This window comes from Amborella trichopoda, chromosome 2 (genome assembly GCF_054954075.1).
Source record: "Amborella trichopoda isolate Santa Cruz 75 chromosome 2, AtrichopodaSantaCruz75HAP2 v2.0, whole genome shotgun sequence".
Taxonomy (NCBI): Eukaryota; Viridiplantae; Streptophyta; class Magnoliopsida; order Amborellales; family Amborellaceae; genus Amborella; species Amborella trichopoda.
Window position 1 is genome coordinate 15,938,630 of NC_142337.1, and position 24,385 is coordinate 15,963,014.

The window sequence follows — 24,385 nt, forward strand, 5'->3', positions numbered from 1 at the left end:
TTCTTCTTTTTTGATATATTGTACTCAATTTTATATTAATAAAAGAAAGTAACCTTGTCAAAAAAAAAAGAGCAAAAAGAGTGGCCTCTTGTATGGCACATGCGTGGCTCCTACATGTGTGAATCCTACTAAGACACGTGTGATGTTTATAGCTCTTCTTTTTCTACTAATTTCCAAGTATGGTTCCAAAACAAAAACATTCTTCAACAAAAGTCCTTTCTTTATAAAAAACTTATATAGGACAATCAGTTTCTAATTAAATAAACCATAACATAATATTAAGGTGACAAGATATTTTTCTCTCAAAAACATGAAAGGAAATCTAGGGCCAATCATTTTCCACTAGGCACGCACTCTTACATAACACTCCTATCACTATCTACTATCTACCCTCTACCCTCAAACCAACTTAATGAACTCATGACCCACAAGTGCTCTCATGACAGGGAGTCATGATTGGTCCATCAAACCTAACTTATTAGTAGAAAAGATTACAAATTCATCAAAGATTGCAAGTGTGCCGTTCAAAGACAAGGTACCAATGCATGTACTGAAGGGTTTCTCCGTAACACATGCTATGGCCCTCCCAAATCCATTATTCTAAAAAATTCCAGTTTGATGAGGAAGTCATGCATGATTAGGGGTGAGAATGGATCGGATCGGGGTCAGATCCGACCAGATCCGAATCCATATCTGGATCCGAATAGTATACATCCGATCCAGGTCCGATTTAAGTTCAAACCAAATCTTGGATATTTAGATCCGCATTTAAATAGCATTGGATCTGGATCCAGAACATATATATATATATATATATATATATAATGAAAATTTACCACCAGATCCGGATTTCGAATCCAAATAGGATCTAAAATCCGGATTTCAGACCCGAAGATTTAAGATCCAAATCGAGTCGATTTTCACCATTTCTATGGTGAATGGAGTGTCCCCTTGTAAACTCATTCTTTGCATGACTTATACAAATACTGACTAATAAACTTTCGGCACTACTAGACAACCAACCTTGACGGGGTATACATGAACCCACCATAGTAGATGCATCTTGGGATCAAAGCACAAACCAATCCTCTACCACAAAATCTCATAGAGCCATCAAGCAAGAGCCCGCCCATCAAGACATTATAGAAATTGAAGAGTCTGGTACTCCCACTAAAACTAAAAATATCCTAAAAACATTACTCAAAAAGTTACCGGGTTATATAAAACATCCATTAAACCGAACAAAATTGATGTGAATGCCGTCACTCGTCTGCAATCGTCATGCACCTTAATTGACCCTGTGGAACTTTTCGTTAAAAGGTGCGGTTGCAACCTTAAACAATCCAATTAAAGGGCACCTCCAAATTTTATCGTAACATGTAATTTTGAGGTAAAAAATTCTTAAGATTATCTCAAAATCTATTTTCATATCTAATTATAAAATTTTAGACTCCAAAAATGGTCAAAATCAAGTAGATCTATAAATATATGAAAATCTTGAAAATGGATGGTCTAGATAATATGTTGCAAAATACACTATTTCTAAGACTCAAAATCTTTTTTTTTTTTTTTTTTCATATTCATACATCTCGATATCAAGGTCAATTAGAGGGTTTATCAATATTAAAACAACATTCTCCGATGGATTTTTGAAGTACATTTGTGATTCTACATTTTAAGGATGCAACCTTATATAAACTTTTTTCTTTGTTAAATAAAAATTTCTAATTTAATCCTTCTTTCAATGTTCTTTTTTCCAAAGATATCAAATCAATAAAGAGAACGGAAGTTTCTATAAAAGCTACAAGATGGTTTTTTAAAAGAATAAAAAAAGATAAAATACAAAGTTATATCAATTCCATCAAGACCACAATTTTTTGAAGATGTTTTGAGAAACTTGGAGTTCTCAATGAATTTCAAAAAATCAGAGTATTTTTTAAAAATCATGTTTTAATGGGAGACTTGTTAACCATGTCGACGTGACGAGAGGGGGGCGGCAGGGGGCAGGTACATTCGAGCTGAGAAAGAGCCGTACATCCTTCTCTTGTTCTTTTCTCTTTGTTTCTCCCCTAACATACTCCTCTCCATTCTCACAGAATCAGCACCCAAAATCGCACCTTTTTTTAAGAGGACTTCGATTTCACTTTTCCTAATGAAATCTCATCTGTACCATCACCATTCTACTTCTTCCAAGAAGAGAGTTTATTCCAGACAAGTTAAAGACATTTGAGCTTTATTAAAACGTTGAATGTCGCTGTAAAATCGATCATTCCCATGACTCCATTTTTGGCCAGTAGTTTGTCCAAGAGTTTGGTCAAGTCAAAGAGTTTCACATCAAAGGAGATACCTTGAGCACATAATAAATAACTGAAACTACATGGTTACAAAATTCGTTTATTCTGTACAAGGGGCTCCAAGAAATCCAACAGAAACCAATAGCCTTATGCCAAAATCCAAAGCATTGCCCAAAATTGTTAAGAGTTTCTTTAATGAAAAAAAAAAACAAGTAAGTATTCTTGCAGCCAAAGAGAAACAAAGGCATTTGGTGTATTGGATAGCTGACAGAGCACAACTTCCTCTGATAAAACTAAGTCTGGAACAAGAATCGTAGATCTGCTTGGGTTAATCTTCCCAGTGCCTCTGAAGATCCACCCACAGTCCTATAGTTCATACAAGCACATTTCATCAAGATTGAAGAGTCAAAATAACAAATTCAGTTAATTGAAAGCCTTGTAAAATAAGAAGAATACCCTTCAAATACTAATTTCTTCTTCTCTTGCAGCTTCAAAATCCTCTCCTCGATTGAGTTTGCAATTACAAATCTAACAATCCTATTTTTTAAATTAAAAAAAAAAACCATAAGAAGCAAATACAAAGTGAACAAAATAGAAGGAACTGTTGTATAACACAATTAGGAAGTAAAGTATGAAACTACATATGAAGCTCTAGAGCAGAACTTACCGAATTGGTTTATATTGTCCAATTCGGTGAATTCGATCTTGGGCCTGTTGCTCCACAGCTGGATTCCACCATGGATCCATCAAGAAAACCTGCGCACAATTTCCATATGATCATCCATTTGGTATAAAACAGATCCTCCAAAGTAAAGCTGTTTCCAGCATAACAGCCAATGTAAACCCATTAGAACTCATTGACATACACCTCATAATGCAACAATGGTTGTAACATCATGAAAATACAAATTATGCTGGGCAATTTCACAAAAGAGAGGCATATCTTGTCTCATAAACCAGCCCTCATCCAAGTAAAAGGTTATGCGCCAACTCTTGAAGATTGAAAAGGACCATGGATTTGGGTTTGTAAGTAAAATGGTTAAAAAAGATGGGCCCAAAGTGAAGGTCGAATATCATATAGCTTCAGGATGGATCAAGAAATAGGTAAAAGATTTGGAAGATGGCCACACAAGAAGAAACAATGTATCTAAGTCATTTACTGGAAAGCCAATGATATCTAAGTCACAGTTTAAAAAAAAAAAATTGCTGTTATTGAACTTTCAAGTGTTCTATCTCATGTTCACAATTTATGAGCCACATTAAAACAAGACACTCGAACAAAATTAATTACCTCAACAGGAAATCATTGATGATGAGAAGTAAGATGTTAATATTTATGCAAAACAAAGGAATTGGGCTAGGGTCAAGACGGTAGAGGCCTGGTTTACATAGCCCAACATCTCAAGTTCCATTCCTATGTAACCTTTCCAAAAAAAAAAATATTTATGCAAAACAAAGAATTTTACCAGGAAAAATTATGATAAAGTTACTCACATGGGAAGCAACAGTGAGATTGAGAGCCACGCCTCCTGCTTTTAAGCTCATAAGGAAGACCCTGCAGTCTGGGTCATCAGTGAAAGTCTTTATTGCCTCATCCCTAGCTGCCAAACTCATGCTCCCCACCAACTGAACGCATCTTACACCTGCCTGTTAACATCATAACAAAAAATCAAATGATTGTTGTGAAAAGACATGTTTCTTCCAATAATGACAATCATACAGTCAATATCTCTTATGCTTGATAAGTTTATCATATCCATCAAGATTCCCTTTTAGCTTTGTTTACAACTAGAAACAAATAATACCTTACGAACAGAGAAGTTTATCAGATCTAAAAATGAAGTGAACTGACTGAACACTATTGCCTTTGCAGCTGCATCCCTTTCATGCATAAGAAAAATCTCCTCTTTCTGGAAAAAAACCATAGTTCAATTCATCTATACCAAAGAAGTGGACTAACAAAGAAAGCAAACCAGCTAGGGCAAATAATTCAAAATAGTAGAAGACACAATTTTCTGAACTTCAACAAATGAACAGAAAAAGGAAATCATGTGCAATAGATCTTTTTTGTTTTCAAGGAAATTTAACAGGTTTCATTTTTAGAGATAATTTAACATATTCTATAAGTTCCAAGCAGAGTTCAAGGCACAGCATATTTATATGTTTCACAAACCTGTATGTGGGAAGCATTCACATGCAGCACATATACACATGTACGAGTGCCATGAGCACCACAAGTGAAACACATATCCAGAGCTAATGGAAGTTAATCTAGCTTCCACCTAGGACTAAACAGCAGTCCCTAAAAAAGCTGAGAGCATTAGGGAACCGAGTCACAATTCGAACTTTCCTAATTCAACTTGAAAGAATCAACTTCAGATATGTTATGTAGACTAATATATATCACTCAAGACAGAGTTGTGTGACACAGGATAAGAGAAGACATTCATTTTGTGTGAGAGAGAAATCATGCATACACAAAGTTACATGGGAACTGACAAATTAGTCCCAAATAAAGAAGCAATGTCAAGGGTATGCCGTTAATAGGTTTAGAAAAAATTATGAGAGAATGAAAGAGCGAGGCCCCAAGAAAAAGGAGGCAAAGTAAGGTTTGATAAAAAATTAAGAATTATAGAGAGAAGGAGAAAGCAACCATTAATAGGTTCAGGAAAAATATGAGACATTGAAAGAGAGGCCCCAAGACAAAAGGGGCCACATGTAAAGCTTTGACAAAAGGGAAGAATGAGAGAAATTCTTTGTTAGAATTATTTTTTCAAATGCAGCTTGGAATTTGAAAGAAACATGAAATTCTATGGGAAGTTAACAGGTTTTCTATAAGGTGCATAATTTGGAAATGGTCAGATCACAGAAGGTAAAGTTTCTTTGTTATAACTTTTTCTTCAATCAAGCTTGGGGCTTGATATGAAAGAACGATGAAATCCAACAGAAAGTATAGGTTTGTTATAAGATGCATAATTTGGAAGTAGTCAGATCACAAGGAGATAAGTCCGCTTATAGTTCTCTTCATGGGGTGTCTACAATAAAAAATCTTTGTTGGACGTTTGCAACAAAGACAGTTTTCTCTTATAGTGCATATTGCTGGTTATGTGAAAGATAGTTTTCAGCAAACATCTACCATGTATCAGGTTCAACTCGGATCCAAAATTGAGAATTGTGTGTACAACCAGCGTCTGTTGTACACCTAGTGAAACCTGCTGCCTGTCGCATTGATTTACCAGCAATGAAGAATGTTACAAGAGTATGAGCTTAGTGCTGCAAATGCCTCAAGATAAATTTACTATGACTCATTGCAGCCAGATGCCAAGCTTTTTGTCAGTCCCTAGGGGATCATCACATAATCTAGCATAAGGAGAGATAGTATACATTTCGTTCTACCCAGGCTCCACTCTATAAACAGCACTCTCAAACACAACATTTCTAGGCTAGTAGCACTTAGCCTAATAGATGTAAAATATCAAAAATTAAAGTATATGCCAGTAAACTTTTTGTTGTGTAAAATGGAAAGAAGGAAATGAATTCACTAATAACAAACATCCCTTAAGGAAACACTTTAAATTCTACAAATTGAAGCGCAAGAAGATTGACCTAAGGTCCTACCGTTCAGATTAAAACTTCTAAACTCGAAGAACAATTATCGAATAAGAAATAGAAAACAAGTGTCTTCCTAAACTACATAAAATAATACAAGATTTAACTTTCCCATAACTAGAATATTGAAACCATCAGGTCCATAGCATCTAATATACTGATAGTATGACACAAATAGAAAAGAGGCAACATGCCTAAATATAAGGTGCATATATAAAACTTCTAAAGAAGGAAAGATAATAAATGTAAGTCATCACTGAAAACTTTACCAAATTATACTAAAGAACAAGAACAAGAACAAGGAACCATATTAATAGTTGAAGAAACAGAATCAAGAAATATACCAAAGCTTCTATTTTTGTACTAGTTTGAAAATCGTCAAGGTTCTTAATCTGATTCATAATTCTCGAACGTTTACATCCTTTGACAGCCATTTTGCTACTCCCATCTTTTGAGTTCTCTTTTGTAGTTAAGTCAACAGTGAGGGGCTTTGAGCAAGGACACATGACTTGCCCTGAAGTTTCCGTAAAATCAAGCACACAAGCCTTGCAGAAGGTATGCCCACAGGAAGTGACCTGAAAATGATCACAATTGAAAGAGAAGGATAGCAAGGATTATAAACAATAAATCAGATGGAGCTTTGGATACATGCTGATTTATGAAAGTTTCCAAGCAAAATGACTATAAATACATAAGATTGAACTATATTAAATGCTACAGAAGACATGAATAATGAATACAAAAAATAAATAAAATGATTATAAAAAATATGCATTTCACATCAATAATTCAATACTCAGTAAAAGATAACAAGTCACCACAGAATCCTCTGCTGGATCATGACAGATTCCACAATACTGCATTGCATCAGCAGGGCCAATCTGATTGTTTGATTGTTGTGAATCCGAATACACCACTAAATATGGATGATCAACAGCCTGAAGTTCGTGACCCACGATGAGTCAGTTATAAGTATCAATAAATGAGTAAAGATACTGATCAGAGTAGCAGAAAATCCATCATATTTGCAAGTTCAAACCTGCTCAAGGTACATTTCAAGAGTAGTAGAAATATAATCCTGATAAATCAGATATCAGTGCGAGGAAAGACCAATTGAGCAAGAAAGACAGTAGATGCTTATATAATAGTATTAACAGAACTGTCATGATTCATGACAAATATTTGAAAAAATTTCTACAATGGTTGCTTGGAGCTCAACTTTTATTTAAAGAAACTGTCATGATGCACTTCCTCTTATGCTTCTTGACCACTGACTAAAGATGTCGGGTTAAATGCATTGCCATTCATGATGAATAGTAATGCTAAGTACTTCATCAGGAGCACAGGCGACACCATCATGATAATACATATACTGAAGCCAGGAGAAGGCAATGGCATGCAACATTTACAGTCTATCCTACAAAGCCAAAATCAGCAGTGTACTCAGGCTTCAGACAAAAGTTGAGAAAGCTACCTGCCGTAGCCGTGTGAGGAGATCAAAAATGTGGGCATAGTTGTTCATTAAAGTTCCTTCAGCGATGTAACTGCACAACAAGTCAGAAACATCTCAAATGTCAAGGCAAATACAAGTTTGGTTAAGATAAATTGATGAAAAAAACATAGAAGAATTTATGATTTTTTTGCATGCTAAACACACATGTAACAATCAACATTGAATATGAAAGGGACAAAACTATGAGCTAAAAACTGCACTCCTGCACATTTAATAAGAATACCAGCCCATATGTGCATACTAAATGAACATGATCTCAAGATGGTGAAGAAAAAACAGTCCACAAAAGGAATACAATGGAGAATCTTTCCTTTTTCTTATAAACATAAAGTCAATTAATAGTAAATTTTCTGGATATCACATGGAAATAAGGAAGAGAACTCGTCAAAAAACTAGAGATTCAACTGGCTGCAAAGCTTTCCAACTATGAGTTAAAACTTAAAACAACAAAAGAAAAGTGATGCCTTGATAATAATGAACTAATTTATAAGCAGAAATTTATCGAAGAGGTAAACCTGAAGGCCATGCTTGCCAACAAATTACAGATCATCCTGTCCAAAAAAACAATGCAAATAAAAAGCTACTTAACGGCAAATTTTGATGACCTCCAGATTACATTATTTCTGCAAGCTGGGGCATGCATGATTGTAAAAAAAAACAGAAACTGATCTTCCTCTGAAGAAAAAGAGTTTGGCACGCCCCTGCAGCATGTATATCCCATGCAAAAGTGGTTCATGGTTGCTTGGCATCAGGGAAAACCTATTCCCAAGAAACACTCAGTTTTGCCAACCTGCACTCTATTTCTCTTTCTCATCTCCCAATCAAAATTGCTGACCAAACAGGCCCCAGGCTCAAGAAATAAGGACAACAATCTGGGGGATTTGAGGGGGCCCCCAGATTGCACATTTGGAATGCATGATCCCCCAGTTTTGTAGGCAAAGCGAGCTCTAAGTGCAGCATGCCTTTTGTGCTTTTATTCTTGCTGAAATCAACATTGCTTGGTTCAGAATTTCAGATAAGCCATCGAAAGCATATAAATTCCCTCAACTTTCCAGCTTTGTTGTATCAACTGCCTCCCAAGTTCCAATCAACTCCCACGCAGGCAAGAAAAAGTAAAAATATTCCAGCAACATGCTAAATGCATGTAAGCCAAGGAAATATCAAAAGAACCATCCTTTAACAACAGTGCTAAAGGAATCAGATTGAATGCCTTTAATGACTACAACATTAGCCAATATGCATAAGAAAGACAGTCACACTCAACAATACAGTAGAAATTAGACAATGGATGGAACCTACGTGTTAAATTGAGATTGGCTTTGAGTATATAGTGCTTCATAGAAGTCCTCCTCTCTGTTATCCAAACTATCCTCCCTCAAAATAGTCTAGCAACAAACATAAGAGTAACAAGCTCAGAGATTTTAATATCATATATAAACAATGTGAAGGTCCAATAAAGTAACCAACAATCCAAGCATAATTCCATGGTTTTTCATGGATTAAATTATAACAATATAAACACTTACAACTCTGGGAGGAAGCGCGAGATCTGCTGCCCTCTCTTTCTTGGTACGACGAAGAACGGTACTTTTCAATAGTTTGTATTTAAGAAGAAACATGGCTTGTCTGGCCTCACTAATAGAAGAGGACGCCATTATCGGATTTGCCACATACTAGAGAAAATAAAGATATTATATATCATGAGCAGTGAGATTATTGTTACACAACAAATCATCTAAAAGTGTACCAATGAATACAGGTCACCTTATTCCACCAACAGAAATGCTTCAAAGGTGAATGGCCACAGTTCTGACAACGCTTTCCATCTTCATCGTATCTGTAATTGCAGTATAAATATAATGAAGAGGTATAGTAAATGAAGAGAGGGTATCTCAAGCACTTGAACAGGTGACAGGAAAATTGCATCAGCAATACAAAAACAGTTCCAACAGAGAATGCTATCATGCATTTAATTTGCAAAGACGAAAAACAGCACGCAGTGAAGTTAGCATACGATATCTGCTCCGGCAAATATAACTTTGTAGCCTCAGAAAATAGGATATCAGTGAGGATGACTTAAAATATAAAACACACTCCATTTGTTACTCTGAAATGTATGGCTATATTAAGAAACTAAATTACCAATAGAGAGTCGGTTAGATACAGCTGTCTACATAAGTTCAGTAAAAGAATGACATTAGGTTTGGAGAGCTCTCAAACATAAAATTGAGCGTAAAGCAGTGGTGCAATATATATCTAAAAAAACTGTAAAGAAAAGAAAAGAAAAGATGTGTGCTGCTAACAATTGGATATAAGCCTATCACTTAGAATTCCTGATAATTCTATTAACTAATAGATGTAAAATCCTGGAAGATTTACCCTTAAAAGAGATCAGGAATCAATATATCCAAATCATATACCAATGACTGTTAGAGTCATAAGATGGAAACCTAAAGCTGCAAAACCACTTATCAGAGCCATGCCAATTGCATCCAGCTAGAAACAATTACTTCCTAGCCTAAGTTACCATAAGTGGCCACATAATGCATGAAAGGTGACTATATAGATCCTGAATAGTGTATGTAAATTGAAAATTTTTAATTAACTACATTGACGAGTCTATTTACAGGTGCTACATACAACAAAAATTCCAATAAAAGAAAGGACAAAAATACAAAGGATCCTCTCTTGCTACTATGAAATAACTCTATCTATTCATTTTAAAAAATGGAAAAGACAATGAACATTTTCAAGTGGGAACAATATGAAGCCATTACTGGAATAAACTGTAATTTGCCTTGGGATCACCTCCAAAGGACTTCCGTACACTGATTTTGGTCCTTGCTGAATCCTCTTTGGCAAGCTCCAAGGAAACCCGAACACTGAGGAATGAGAGAGCCTAACCAGAATGGACAAACTTGATCACAAGTAAACTAGAGCTGAATTCCTCTTTAACAGGGGTGTGCCACCCTAGGTTTACTGAGCCAGGTGTCGCACCTCCAAAAGCTTTTCTGGGCTGCACGTGTAGGCTGAAGAGAGAGAAAAGAGAGGAACACGTGGAGGACAAAGCGAGAAGCAAAGACAGAGAGAGGGGCTGGGCTGAGATGATGAGGCCCTTGAGGTGAGCTCCAAAAGCTTTTCTGGGCTGCACGTGTAGGCTGAAGAGAGAGAGAAGAGAGGAACATGTGGAGGAGAAAGCAAGAAGCAAAGACAAAGAGGGAGGGGCTGGGCTGAGATGATGAGGCCCTTGAGGTGACCCCTATTATAGCTGTTTTGGGGTTAGGATTGTCCTTCTCAAAATAGGATTCAATCTAGAGCATTGATCTAAGGTCATCTATGGGATGAAGAGAGGCTTTTAATGTAAGTCGTCCATTCCCTAAATCAGCCATCATGATGAAGGGTGGATATAAAACCATTATCCCTTAGAATTCCTTGACCCTATCACTTATAATCTAATTAGGATTGTAATTCTTAGTGTGAGAACAATTCCAATCCTATGTGAAATCTGTCAGGAAACTTCGAATCCTACTAGAAGTCATCCTTAACTTTTCACAATTTATCAAAACACTAGAAAATATTTTTCAAATATAGAATTAGAATAAACTGTCCATTCCCATTGGACTTCCAAGGTTTGTCAAAGACTTCCAAGGTATGTCAAACCTTATAGGAGACCCATAGGACCCCCACACACCACTTTAGGACAGTTCCCCAGGTTTGGGACTTCACCATATGGGCCCCACATGTCCTATGATTTTGAGTCCTTAGACAAATTTTAGAAGTCACACAAGAAAATTCATACAACTTTTTAATTCTGAGAAATATGTCTATTTTAATATTTTATTTTATATTAAAAAATTGTGATGCAAAAACAAAATATTTCGGGCACACTTCAAAAATTTATTTTTAAATGAATAAATTTTGTAAAGTCTTTTTAAAAAAAACTCAAAGAGATACACATCCATCGGGTCAAAATATGCAACTAAGGAACTCCACCCATGCTAGTCGCCATGCTCCACGGACTGTCTTGTATAACTAGCACAATAGAACCCATGATCCACAATCCATCGCAAGAGCTCATGATTGGACCATCAAAGCTAGCCAATAAATAGTGAGAACACGAGGAGGAGGCTGGCTTGGCGGAGATAGAGGAGGAAGAAGTGTCTGCAGAGGGTGCTAATACTGATGACAACGATTGTTCAATCTTGGGTTTGGATCGGGGAGATGCACATGATGGATCATCACGACTTATCTGATATAAGACTTGAGAATTGTCTTATTGACTCATTGAGATTGAGTGCATTTATTATCTTTTACATTTCACATGAATGAACTTTTAGTCATTAGAATTTGAAATTTATCTTTAGGCTGTCGCTGTGAGGTTGGAGTCATGAACTTGTGGTTGTAAAGTAATTTTTGCCTTTGGATGTTATGTTAAATTGTTAAATTGTCAATGCTATTGGGATGAATCGATTAATTTGTATTAAGACAACAAACTCTTTACTCCCTATCAGATAATCACGCTATCAGGCGACTCACACAGCTAATTTATTAGAGAAAAATACTAAATTAAAATTTCAACTCAAATAACTCACACATTGTGTTTTCTGTGCATTCTTATATTTTATTATTTTCCTTTTTTTTTCAAAATTCATTAACCGCATCGCATGTGATGTGCCCACTTCGGGACCAAATCAAGCCGCACAGACAGCATCTTGCATCGAGTCCGCATCCCACATTTGATAACATTAATCCTAGCTACCTGTCCCCATAGCTCCTTCCTGGCAAAGTTCACCCTAGCATGCAGCAATCCCCAAGAATTTCTAACTAATAAATCGACCAAGCAATTCTGCCTCAGTGGCACTTGCTAAGCAAAACTCTCATACGCATGCGTAGGCAAAAACGCAAAAAGTGGACTTACAAGCACGAAACATAGCACTCATTAAGGGAATTTCTAATATGTCAGCAGTGACTGTAGAATTCTTATGCATGTAGATGGGCAGAACCCCATCACAATACAAACCAAAAGAGTGGTAGAGCTCTATAGCCACAAAAGAATGAACAAAGGTAACATCCAATCAAACATGTCTGACAACGGAGAAATAACAGTTTGAATCAAACTTCAACAGGCTAATAGAGACAATAAAGTGAATGAAGTAAAATCTCCAAGTAATTGAGTGAAATGGTGAAGATTCTACAGGAACCATCAAGACAAAGACCCAGGTACCCAACAGACACCGATATAGAAAGATAAACAGACACACATGGACCAAGAAGCCACAAAAATCTCATTGTGATCACACTCAAACTACACATTTTTCTCTCCTAACCCAAATCTATCAAAGATTATTAGTGGCATATATAAAAAATTGTAGTCTTGTCAAAAACAAATCCATGAAAAAATCATATAGTAAATGTTTAGACCTATGCATCACGGCCAGGAACTGTCATCTCTGCAAGTTGAATCAGCTTGTTGGAAGTATTGGAATGGTTCGAGGCACACAAATGGCAAGAGCTAGACTGGGGATGTACTAAACCCCCTTTACTACGAGAGTTAAAGGTTTCACACCATATACAGGACATTTGGACCGCTAGTCCCCCTGTGTGCTTGAAACTTGAATACAATGGTTGCAGTAAAAATACCTTTGAACTCCCTCCATTCATCAAATGATTCACTTTTAGACACTACTAAGAAAAGGATAGATAACCACGGATATGAGATAACATTAACTAAATACATCTTCCAAGTTACGTTCCTAGATAGCAGCAATCATTAGCAATACGAGCTTATTTTCACTAAAGACGCAAGTTTGTTTGGCCAAAGACATCCTCTTAGTTGAGTTATTCGTCTCATTTCTTTTCCCCATCTTTCATATATTCTTTTTGTGGCATATACTTCTCACCATAGTTATTAGGATCTCCTACTTTGGTAGGCGATCCCTTCTAGGATCTCGATTCTGTCGCTCCGGAAACGGATCTCTCGGGGATCTCGATTTCTAAATTTTGGGATCTCAAACCCCATTGATAGGGATCTCGATTCTTGCTGTTAGGGATCTCGATGATAACCTAAAAGACCAAGACAACAATCAAACTGATGATTTTCTTTGTTTATAGCCAACTGGCAACCCAACTATTGCTTGCTTGCTATAAATAATGAAATCCCTACTTTAAAGAGTACATAATCCTAGATTATCATACACTTTAAGGTTGGTAACAAAATCCCCAAAAAAGTTGGAATCAAGATCCCAAAAGGTCAGGATCAAGATCCCCAAAAGGTTGTAATCTCGATCCCTAACATTTGGGGATCTCAATCCCTAACATCTGCATTGTACAAACGGTGTTCCCAATCATAGGGATCTTCTAGCATTTCACGATCCCTCGCTTCCGATCCCGATCCTGATGCCAATACTGTTCCAGCTCCTGATCCCAACAACTATGCTTCTCACTTTTTCTGTGCTCTTGAGCCAACTTGATGCATGCAAAATGATTAACGCAATGTTACACAAAAGAAAAGACAAAAACATCCGCACCCTGCCACACACACACACACAAAAAAAAAAAAAGGTTTCACCATGTTAACAAATAGACAAACTCAGCAAAAAGGCACGAGGATCTACATGACATTCTACTCATAATGGAAGTCATAATTAGTTATTTGCATCTTAAAACAACAGCCATATCACAAGTTTTCAAGTGTTTATACCTAGCAAGTGCCAAACACAGAATCAATACCATATTCTTGAGCAATTGATCTATACAAAGAAAATTATTCATTAAAGCAAAGCAATAAAAAGCATTTGTCTGATAGAGTAGCCTATTACCCACTTAAAGTCAAGGTTATGTGGTCCCTTTTTTTGTCATTTCACACCGTTATAATATAATTAAACATACTACAGCAGGATTACATAGCCAGCTAAACTGCCACAGTTTCACAATTTTAACCACTCTAGAGCCATAGATGGAAATGGAGCTCATTTAGGCACCTTTTGGTAGCAACCTATATGGCAGCTTTGTGATCATAAAGGAATGGAACTCATTCTAGGAACATTTGGATGGAACCTCGCGACCAATACAGACCATCATATTTCCATGTTTTACAATCTGCTTGGAATGAGGAAGGACCTAATTCCAAACCTGTTATAGTATAGGGAAGGAAGTCATCTGTGTACCACTAGAATACACTTCATTCGCATCCAATCCTTGACACATTCAAAATGCAAAAGAATGGCAACACACAAGAGTGCCCCTGGGATACCTGATATAACTTCGGGTACCTATAGTATACGGAACCAACAGTTTTCTATGTGAAGTTGCCAAACAGCATACCTCATTTAAGAATTTCTAATTTCAAAAACCAGGATATTTTCATTGCAAACATTAAGTCAAAGAAGGTGTAGGAAGCATGTTGAAACAGAACAAACAGATGGAAAGTTGTTTACTATGTTGTGGGATGTCACAAAGGGATGCCCATATGCCTTACAAGACCATCGAAGTTAAAAGAAATGGAATTCTATCAACAAATAATGAACTGACATATATACTTTCAAAATTTTAACTGCAACAGTGAACACTACGGGAAGGTAAGCGCGGATCAGTATTAAATTCCGTTTAGCCAAAGCAAAATGAAAGAAAAATAAAAGGGCGTCAAACTGAACATCAGATAGTAGACCTGTGATCGAGTGATTTGCAGTCACAATCCTTGCAATAGTAATATGAATAAGGTTCTATCTGCAGAAAGCGTATCTGTAGAAAATGAAAATTTATATCAGCCAATGAAGTGATAGTGAAGTATTAATCCAAAAAATATTCCATTAAAGGTCAACAAATCTCTGTACTGACCAATGAATACAACTCTCCAACACGATTCTGAAGAGGGGTGCCACTTAGAGCCCATTTATAGGAAGATTCCAAAGCAAAAACAGCCTTCGCAGTGTTGCATCGTCTGTCTTTTATAAAGTGTGCCTAGTTTAACAACAAACTCAAATAGTTAGTATTGAGAATTGTTAGGAAAAAAGGCCATGTTGCACGGATTCTTCACCCTAGGCTCCGTACATGTGCCGAAGACTGCTGACAAGGTAGGGATAACAGCATGACACAGGTGGATTCTCTTTCCAAATAATCCTGAAGGGGGGATTCTCAAGACAAATGGACACATGGAATCTGAGGCATCTAGATTCGTATCATGATGTCTTGGATTCTTCTCCCAAAAGAATCATGTAACATAATGTTATATTTCAAGGTTTGAAAAACAGATTGGTGACCTGGATTGTCCATCCTGAAAACTGGGTCGGATTGGCAAATCAGCGATCCGGATCGGCAAGATCCGGAGTTAAAAAAATTACAAAAATTTCTTAAAAATCTATTTTTTTAGGTTTTCAAAAAAATGTGGCATTGCATCATAATTTTTTATTATTTTATTGAAAATACATAAGTACTGAGAACCTCTCTCATGTTATCATTTTATAGTCAAATGAAATTTAAAATGCAACTAATTGCAGAAAACAGGATCTCTCTGACTCAAATTTATAGTGAAAAAAAAAAAAAAAGCGCATAATAGTTTTGGACTTTTTTATTTAATAAAGAGAAACAAGGGCATGACCATCAAATCTAATGTGTAATAATTAGTATGGACAAAAATATAGAATCTAAAATCATATATTTGCAATCATGTTTTAATAAAATTACAAAAATAAGTAAAACAAATTCATACTTGCAATGTGGAATAATTGATATAGCAACTTGTAAATAGGTTCTGAAGTGCTATGAGCTAGTGTTATTTTTTTCTTTTAAAATATCCCATAAGCTAGTATTTTTCTATTTAAAATATTCAATAAACTAGTATTAGTATTATTTTTTACCATTTTAATATCCCATGAGCTAATATTATTTTTCCTTTGTAATCTCGATTAGCTAATAGCCTAATATTATTCACCTATTTATTAGACGGAGTTTATTCACCCCCACGCAATGACATGTTCGAGAGAAGGGACAACGAATAATTGTCCCACTTCGAAGTCATTGGAGCAAACCCAAAATTCCCCCTTCAAAAGAAGAAGCAAGACAAACCATGGACAGTAATTAAATTTTAGAAAGTGTTAAGTAAATGCATCTCAATAATTGTGCAAGCACAAACATACATGTTGGTCCCAAAGTTTGGATGTTAAGGAAAGACATGCGAGGAAGAGAATGATAGAGAGGGTTGAGCTTGTCTAAAAAAAAAAGGAATTGTCCCACATCGAAGAAATGTGGAAGAGAAAGCCCCTATAAAAGGACTTAAACCCAGTGCTTTGATATCGGTGCCTGATTGGCCAGCCAAGGACCACGTGGGAGGTTTGACATTCAATGATGGAGATAACTCAACATGAGAACAGCTTATAGGTGGGCCACCACTTACTTTTTTAATTGAAAAAGTTAGAAACAGCAAATCTAAAAATTGAAAAAGTGGGAACTGGTTGAGCCGTATGGACCGATCCAAACCAGCCAGTTCTGGGGGGCTCGGCCAGATCTCGATATATTACGGGATCCGATCTAAATCAGGCTATTTCAATCCGGATTGTCGATTTTTCAAACCTTGTTACATTTTAAACTTCTATTCATTTTAATTAATTTTCTATATCTAAACTATAAACATAGAGAAGGGGAACACATCTAACTTTAAGCCAATAAACCTTAATACCTACTACCTATACCATGTTAATACTTGTGGGTTCCTCACCATAACTTTGTAGGACTCTTGGATTCTTGTAATTTCTGTTCAGTGGTACACCTATGTTGCTATTCCTCAATCAATGATGCTTGTCATACGCATGCACGCACGCACACACACACACACAAACACACTAATGGTGATGTTGGAAAACCCTACTCCCAAACTTTTGACCATAAACTACCTGTTATTTTTATTGCTTTTATTCTGAAGACAGAATATCTGAGGTAATTTTAAAAGCCATCCTTGATAGTAGAAGAGTTCCATGGGTAAGACTCTCAATAAAAATTCAAAATTCATTTGTAGGATATGAACATTATTCATATTAATCGTCTCCTAAAATTAGGAATAATACAATTTAGGAATATGTATGGTCAAAATTTTAAGAGGGTACACACACACACGTGGGCGCACACACACACAGATATAGATATATAGATATATAAACATATATGCCATAGTGTCTCAGTATCCGACTTTTGGAGGCTCAAAGAATCCAATACATCGTACATGCATCTAACTTTGATACACATACTCGTATCCATTGCAACATAGAGAAAAGAAACCATAGAAAAATTGGCACGCAAGAAATCACTGGTATCAAAAATACAAAAACTTCAATCTAAAAGGAACAGATCTAATAAGAAGTGGAAAGAAACCCCTTTGCAAGATAAGAAAAAAAAATTGCAAGCTCTATAAATGGACATCTACCACTAGTGTCCTAGATGCTTTCAGTACAACAAAGAACCTAAGAATATGATCTCTATGTCTGGGATACGAATAGGTTTAGGATCAAACTTTCCTAATGTCAAAATAATCCTCAGATTTGTAAACCCTGCTTCTCTTAAGATTCTTAAGAAACAGAGGTCTCCGTTACTTTTATAAGTTGAAGTATCACAATTTATTAACTTGGATCAAACAAAAAAAGAAAAAGAATCAGAATCTACAAAGGATTAACCTTTTTGAATGATTCAGGGATCCATAAGCTTCATTGAAAGTTGATACAATGATCACTTCACAAAACAGTAAAGATGTTTAATAATATATAAAGGTCTAGATAATTGCAAAGTACAGTGTGGTAATTTGATCTATACGTATACCAATAAAAATGATGATGTTTAGAATCTAAAGTACAACTTTACATATTACAAAAAGATTATTATGAATTATGAACTACCTTTTGATTAGCGGTGGAAGGGACATGAAGTTCAAGAGCTATAGACCGTCAAGATAATTTTGACAATACAACTTAAGGAAGAATAAACAGTCTAGAATTTTAGAGATCGGAGGTGTCGACCACTTTGTGAGAAAACATAACATAGACCTTTTTATTCCATGCAATGATAGTGCATTTCCAGCAAACACCAATACACCATAGGACTAGAGAACCATTAATTCAAAACTTCTTAGGCAATGATGTTTGTGTTGAATCCAACACAACTCAAAGTCAGAAGAATAAAATCAAATTTAAGAGAGTTTTGTAACCATGAACATTCAGGTACATTATTTAGAAGCTTATAGAAAGCAGAAAATTAAGATTTCACCATGATCTGGTATTGTCAAACCTCTAAGCAAGAATAAAAACATGAATAAATCGAACAAGTTGGAATCAGAAAATGGAAGTCATACAAGTTTCCACACATAAATATCAAGTACATCATAAACCCATGATAGAGAGCTGATTAAATTGAGAAATTTTGCAATGGAACTCTGAACAAAGTTTACCTCATCCAATATTATGCGCTCCCATTTCACAGAATGCAAAAGAGATGACCCCAAGGCTGAACCACCAGTGGCACTCGAGGCCTCACTTGTTCCATGGGGAATTCGTGTTTCATCTGAAGTTTGCATACGCACTGTTTTTTGACGAGTTCGCTCCATAGCTTTGTCCTTCCCTTTCTCCTTACCAACCACAATTTCAGTTTCGATCTCGTTATCTTTCTCAAATGATTTATTTTTTGCCTTAACCTTGATCTTCGTCTTTTTCTTTACTTGCTTGGACTGCTTCTCTGTCTTCATAGCAGAAGGACCACAAAAATACTTCTGATGAATAACCAATTTCTTCGGATAAAAGGATTTACCACACCACTGACACTTAGCCTTTGGGCTCATGACATTCTTCCTATACTCTGCCTCAACTATGGAGTAGGTGGTCAGAATGAAATCATACTCTGAGAACTGCAAAGCATCCTTGAATCGTTTGGCGCCATGATAGATAAGAACCCTGGCGCTTCCTTGAGCTGTAAACCTGGAGATCTCATTCGCCCATTGAATGATAGCAACAACAGGACAAACCACAAGAGTTCCTTTCACTCTAGGCAAAGCACCATCGATGGGTATTTGGGACTTAGCCAAACTTGGTTTTCGAAGTTCTCGGGCTTTAAGAACAAGGGATATGGCTTGAAGGGTCTTTCCCATTCCCATTTCATCAGCAAGAATACCACCCCTCATCACCGATTCCTCTTGTTTCATGCTCCAAGCTAACCATTCTCTTTGAAACTGTAATAAGGGTACCAATATCTCAGAAGATGGGTCAATTGAATCAGGGGTTCCACCATAAAAGGGGGCGACAGAATCCAATTCAATATCTTCTTTTCCAGAATCAACTAACCATTCAATGTTCTCTTCTTCCCATTTTTCCCAGGGCAATCGCGGGAAATGGTATTTATGTGGGAAGTTCCATGTTTGCCTGTAATTTCTCTTTCTCCTTTTTCTTGGGGCTGCGACACCATGGTTTCGCTGTATCATATCTTCATTAACTCCATCATGATTTAAACCTCCATCATGATTTAAGCCTCCCAAAGCATCATCAATGTCACCATGGTTTAGATCTCTCAAAGCATCAACAATCACACCATTCACTTCAGGTGGATCACTGGCTTCTTCTTGGACTGAGGCACTCACATGGGACCTGGTTCGTCTCCGAACTTGAACCTTTGGCACAGAGGATTCATCTGATTCTGAATTCCATGGAATCCATTGACAAAATGACAATTTTCATTTGGTAAATCAACTATTTCATAGAAAATTAGTTCAAATAAATTATATACAATGGATGAAGAACTCAGACTATGGACAGAAAGAGAGAAAATGAAAAATGTGTTGATGAAGAAAAGAAATATTGTTCACCTGAGCTGCTAAAATCAGATGAAACAGTGGGATCACCACCCGAATCAGATTGCCATGAATCTTCTGAATCAGAAGTAGGTGCATTTCTTTGCCTTTTAGCTACCACATAAACAATTGAAAAGAAAAATCTCTCTATCAGGAATCATAAGTTAAAAAGCATGTAAAGAAAACCAGACCAGATGACTGGAAGAATTGATAGCCTCTTTCTTCAGTAAATGACAGAAAGAAACCAGTCATTCCTTGCTAGCTAGAAGAAAGAGAAGCATCTATGACAAAAAATATAATTTGAGGAAGGGTAGAAGGAACTGTTTGAAGCTGACCTCGGTTTGACCTTCGTACTGTCGTTGCTTTCCTTCGCACCATAGTTGATCAGGGAAATCTGCAGAGAAAGAGAATAAGAGAGAGAGAGAGGGGGAGAGGAGAGAGAAATCCGAAAGGTAGAGAGAGAGAGAGACAGGAAGAATTAGGGCAAGAAAGAAGAATGATTCCTTCCCCTGCCGCGCCCTTTCCTTTCCCAATCTCGAAACGGCGGGAAAACCGTTCGGTGCATTATAAAATGGGTGAGGTTTGCCTGAGGCGTCAACCGTATACTATTTATGTGAGGCGCACCTCAAACCATACCGCACCATGCAGAAGTTTTGTGCTAGAAAACCTTTGGCTGGCACGAAAATCCATAAGTCATCTCTAATTACAAAATTTCAACCTACAAAAATAACGTAATTCTAGTAGATCTATAAGCAATTAAAATTTTTAAGGATGTCCATGTCTTACCCCAAATTTTATAACTCTAACACTTCTAAGGTGCGGCAATCTATTCTTATACTATAAACATAACAAATTCAAAATTTGCACTATATATTGTACCAAAATTGGTTTTTTTAGTCAAATTTTTTCAAATTTGTACAAAATCTACTCAAATGTCATATTAACATGAATGTTTATATGTATATACAATTTTGATAGAACAAAAGTTACAAAAACAAATTTTAACAATGATTGCGAACTTCTTTCATGCTACTCATGTTGTACACTCAAACAATAAGGCTACAATTACTCTGAAAAGAATTCACAATAGTTTTATGAGTTTGACTACTCAGTAAGTGACATTATAATCCTTAAAAATCATAGTAGAAAAATGAAAATATTTTCTAAAAAAATATATATTGAAACAATAAGTAGAAGATCATATATGGATAACCATTCAAAATTCTTATACAGTTTTGAATGCATTTAAAACCACATGAGGAAGAGCAAAAATACATAGTTTAACATAATTCAAAAGATGTCAAAATACCCTACCAACGTCACAAGTAGGTTACCTATATACCCCACCAGTGTAGGTCATCTATATACCCCACTAGCGTGCTGGAAGGGTTCATTTAATCCCTACTTGCATACCGGACAGATCCACTTATATCTCATTAGTGTACTAGATGAGTCCACTTAATCTCAACCGATGTATCAGTTAGGTCCACTTATATCTCACCATCATACCAAATGAGTCAACTTAATATCTACCGACGTATCGAATAGTCCACATATATCTCATCGGCATATCGGATAAGTCCACTTAATCTCTAACGGCGTATCGGATAGGTCCATTTGTGTACTTAAAATATCTCTAAAACTCGTTATCACTAAATATAAAGAAACAATAGTATCGTATATTCAAAATATCTTTGAAATCATTAACATGAATTCACATTAAACAATTTATATCAATCATTTTCACTAACATTTCCATAAATAACCAGTCGATTATTAAGATTATGGTTTTCAGAAAGGTAGCAGATCTGAGAGACATTATTGAAATTTAACATGATAGGCAATTTATTAACAATAGAAAAACTCTTATGGAAATCTATAGTTAAATATTGAATATTCAACTATCTAAAATCCTTAACAATAGATGGAAATATCACAAATTTATTAGATACGGCAATATAATTTTTCAAATAATCATGTTACAGAAACTCATAAAACTTATAGCAGCTGAAATTCATAGACATAAATATTACAATTTAATTAAACACAGAAATACAAATTTTTAAATAACTGTTTTACAAGAAAATAAGGCCACTTGCACATAATACTTATAATATCTAAAATTCATAATGATAGAAGGAAATATTACAATTAAATATGAAATATCAGTTTTTATATAACTATTTTACAGGAAATGAGATAAGTTAGCTTTATATGTCACGATATGGGTATGTTACTACTGTTGCTAGAGTAAAACTAGGATTAATGACGTTCAACTAAGCGTATGTGAAGAGAGACCAAATGAGTTTATATAAAAATATGTTCATATGAGAGAGAGAGAGAATAACCGTTATGAAGAGAGAAAATTTGTATAGAATTGCTTTTATGAGAACATTCCAGAAAAAGAGAGTATATTATGAGAGAGAGCTGAACATGCTAAAAATACATTATTATGAGAACAATATTATTTTTTATGAGAATGAGAGAGAGGAAAGTACTATTTTTATGAGAACATTATCATTATGAGAATAATGATATTATCATTATGATAATATTATTTTACTCTCATTATGAGAAGAATATTATCTTCATGAGGATATTATGAGATAAAAAAAAATACTATTTTTATTAGAACATTATCATTATGATAATAATGATACTATTATTATGAGAATATTATCTTATTATCATTATGAGAATAATAATATCATTATGAAAATAATATTATCTTCATTATAATATTATGAGAGATAAGAAAACATTATTTTTATGAGAACAATATCATTATGAGAATATTATTTTACTATCATTATGAGAATAATATTGTCTTCATGATAATATTATGAGAGAGAAAAAAATACTATTTTTATAAAAATTATTATTATGAGAATAATGATACTATCATTATGAGAAGAATACTATCATTACAAGAATAATAATATCTTCATGATATTATTATAAAAACAATGTTATGGGAAAATAATATTATAGAAAAACTATTCATTATGGGAACTTTATGAGAGGGTGAGAGTAGAGAGAGAGAATAAAAATTTCGTTATGAGAGAGATAAAAAAGAATTTACAAGAAGAGAGAGAATATCCACATGATTGGATATGATAAGTATTTAAAGTGAGATAGAACTATTTTTTATGTGACACATGTTTAATTATATGTCTTTTTATTTTTGTTGACTCCTTAATTGTTTATGTCACCTCATCAAAACGAACACTTCATGATTGACACATCACCTCATGCTTATAATTATTTTTAATTTATTAAATTTTTTTGTGTAAAAAACGTGTAAATGAAAAGTTTTGTAAAAAGATGGTCCCATGGTGTTTTTCATAACACAATGGACTTTCATTCAAAATTATAACTTTATATAGGAATTTTGTATTATTATTATTATTATTCAATGCCAAAAATTTAGGGTCATCACATTATAGTTCATATAGTCTATTACAAGATGTACTATTTTCACGACTTAAAATATAATTTTTTATATACTCTATCTCGAAATTGAGATGATCTAAGTTGAATGTTTTTCTAGAGTCTAAAGCAGTGTTCGCAAAATCGAACCGGAATGGTTAACCGGTCATGAGCCTAGGAGCTGTTCGAACCTGAACCGGACTAACCGGGCGGCTAACTGGACTAACCGGTCAAGTAGTTTTTTTTTTCAAAAAAAATGGATCAGAAACCCCTAAAATATTTAAAAGATTAGACTATACGTAAGTCTTTTTTATTTTTTCTTTTCATCTTCTAGACTGCCCATATATTAGTCATTTGGATCAAGTTGCATCAAGTGCAAACAATTCATGGCTTCAATAGAGTAATAGAAAATTCTTGCAAATTCATAAGACTTCTGCTATAATTCCATAGATTATCACTGACGTAACTGTTCCAAAGTCCAAACTAGATGTGGTTGGAAATTTGTGACGAATGTACTCATGCCAACCTACAAAAGGATACGATTTGAAAGAAAAAATGTAGCAAAGAATGGAGTACATTTACCACGTCCTATGATTTCCTATCTAAAAGCCCAAGGAATTTATTGTAAACTTAACCAAGAAACGTGAATGTTTTGATATTATTCTATCAACACAAACTCATTCCACATTTCCACACTGAAGAAGAAAGTAGAACAAAAAAACA

The 24,385-nt window shown here is 35.2% G+C and overlaps 1 protein-coding gene across 2 annotated transcripts; it reads right to left on the bottom strand.

Annotated features, from left to right (window-relative positions):
• Positions 1–2,327: 2,327 nt before the first annotated feature.
• LOC18445784 (DNA repair protein RAD16) lies at positions 2,328–20,615 on the bottom strand. 2 transcript variants are annotated; one of them, XM_006855914.4, is made up of 16 exons: positions 20,569–20,615; positions 20,249–20,347; positions 18,845–20,079; positions 15,253–15,375; positions 15,083–15,156; positions 9,181–9,253; positions 8,943–9,089; positions 8,716–8,801; positions 7,378–7,447; positions 6,722–6,841; positions 6,248–6,478; positions 4,100–4,204; positions 3,789–3,941; positions 2,962–3,050; positions 2,751–2,831; positions 2,328–2,660 (listed from the first exon to the last, which is right to left on the bottom strand). In XM_006855914.4, exons 1-16 carry the CDS (start codon positions 20,609–20,611, stop codon positions 2,588–2,590), a joined length of 2,802 nt encoding a protein of 933 aa, XP_006855976.2. In that variant the 5' UTR covers positions 20,612–20,615; the 3' UTR covers positions 2,328–2,587. The 2 variants fall into 2 exon arrangements, with proteins under 2 accessions (XP_006855976.2, XP_088714297.1); XM_088858171.1 differs by lacking the exons at positions 2,328–2,660; positions 2,751–2,831; positions 2,962–3,050; ... (2 more) ...; positions 6,248–6,478; positions 6,722–6,841 and adding an exon at positions 6,857–6,981.
• Positions 20,616–24,385: the final 3,770 nt, after the last annotated feature.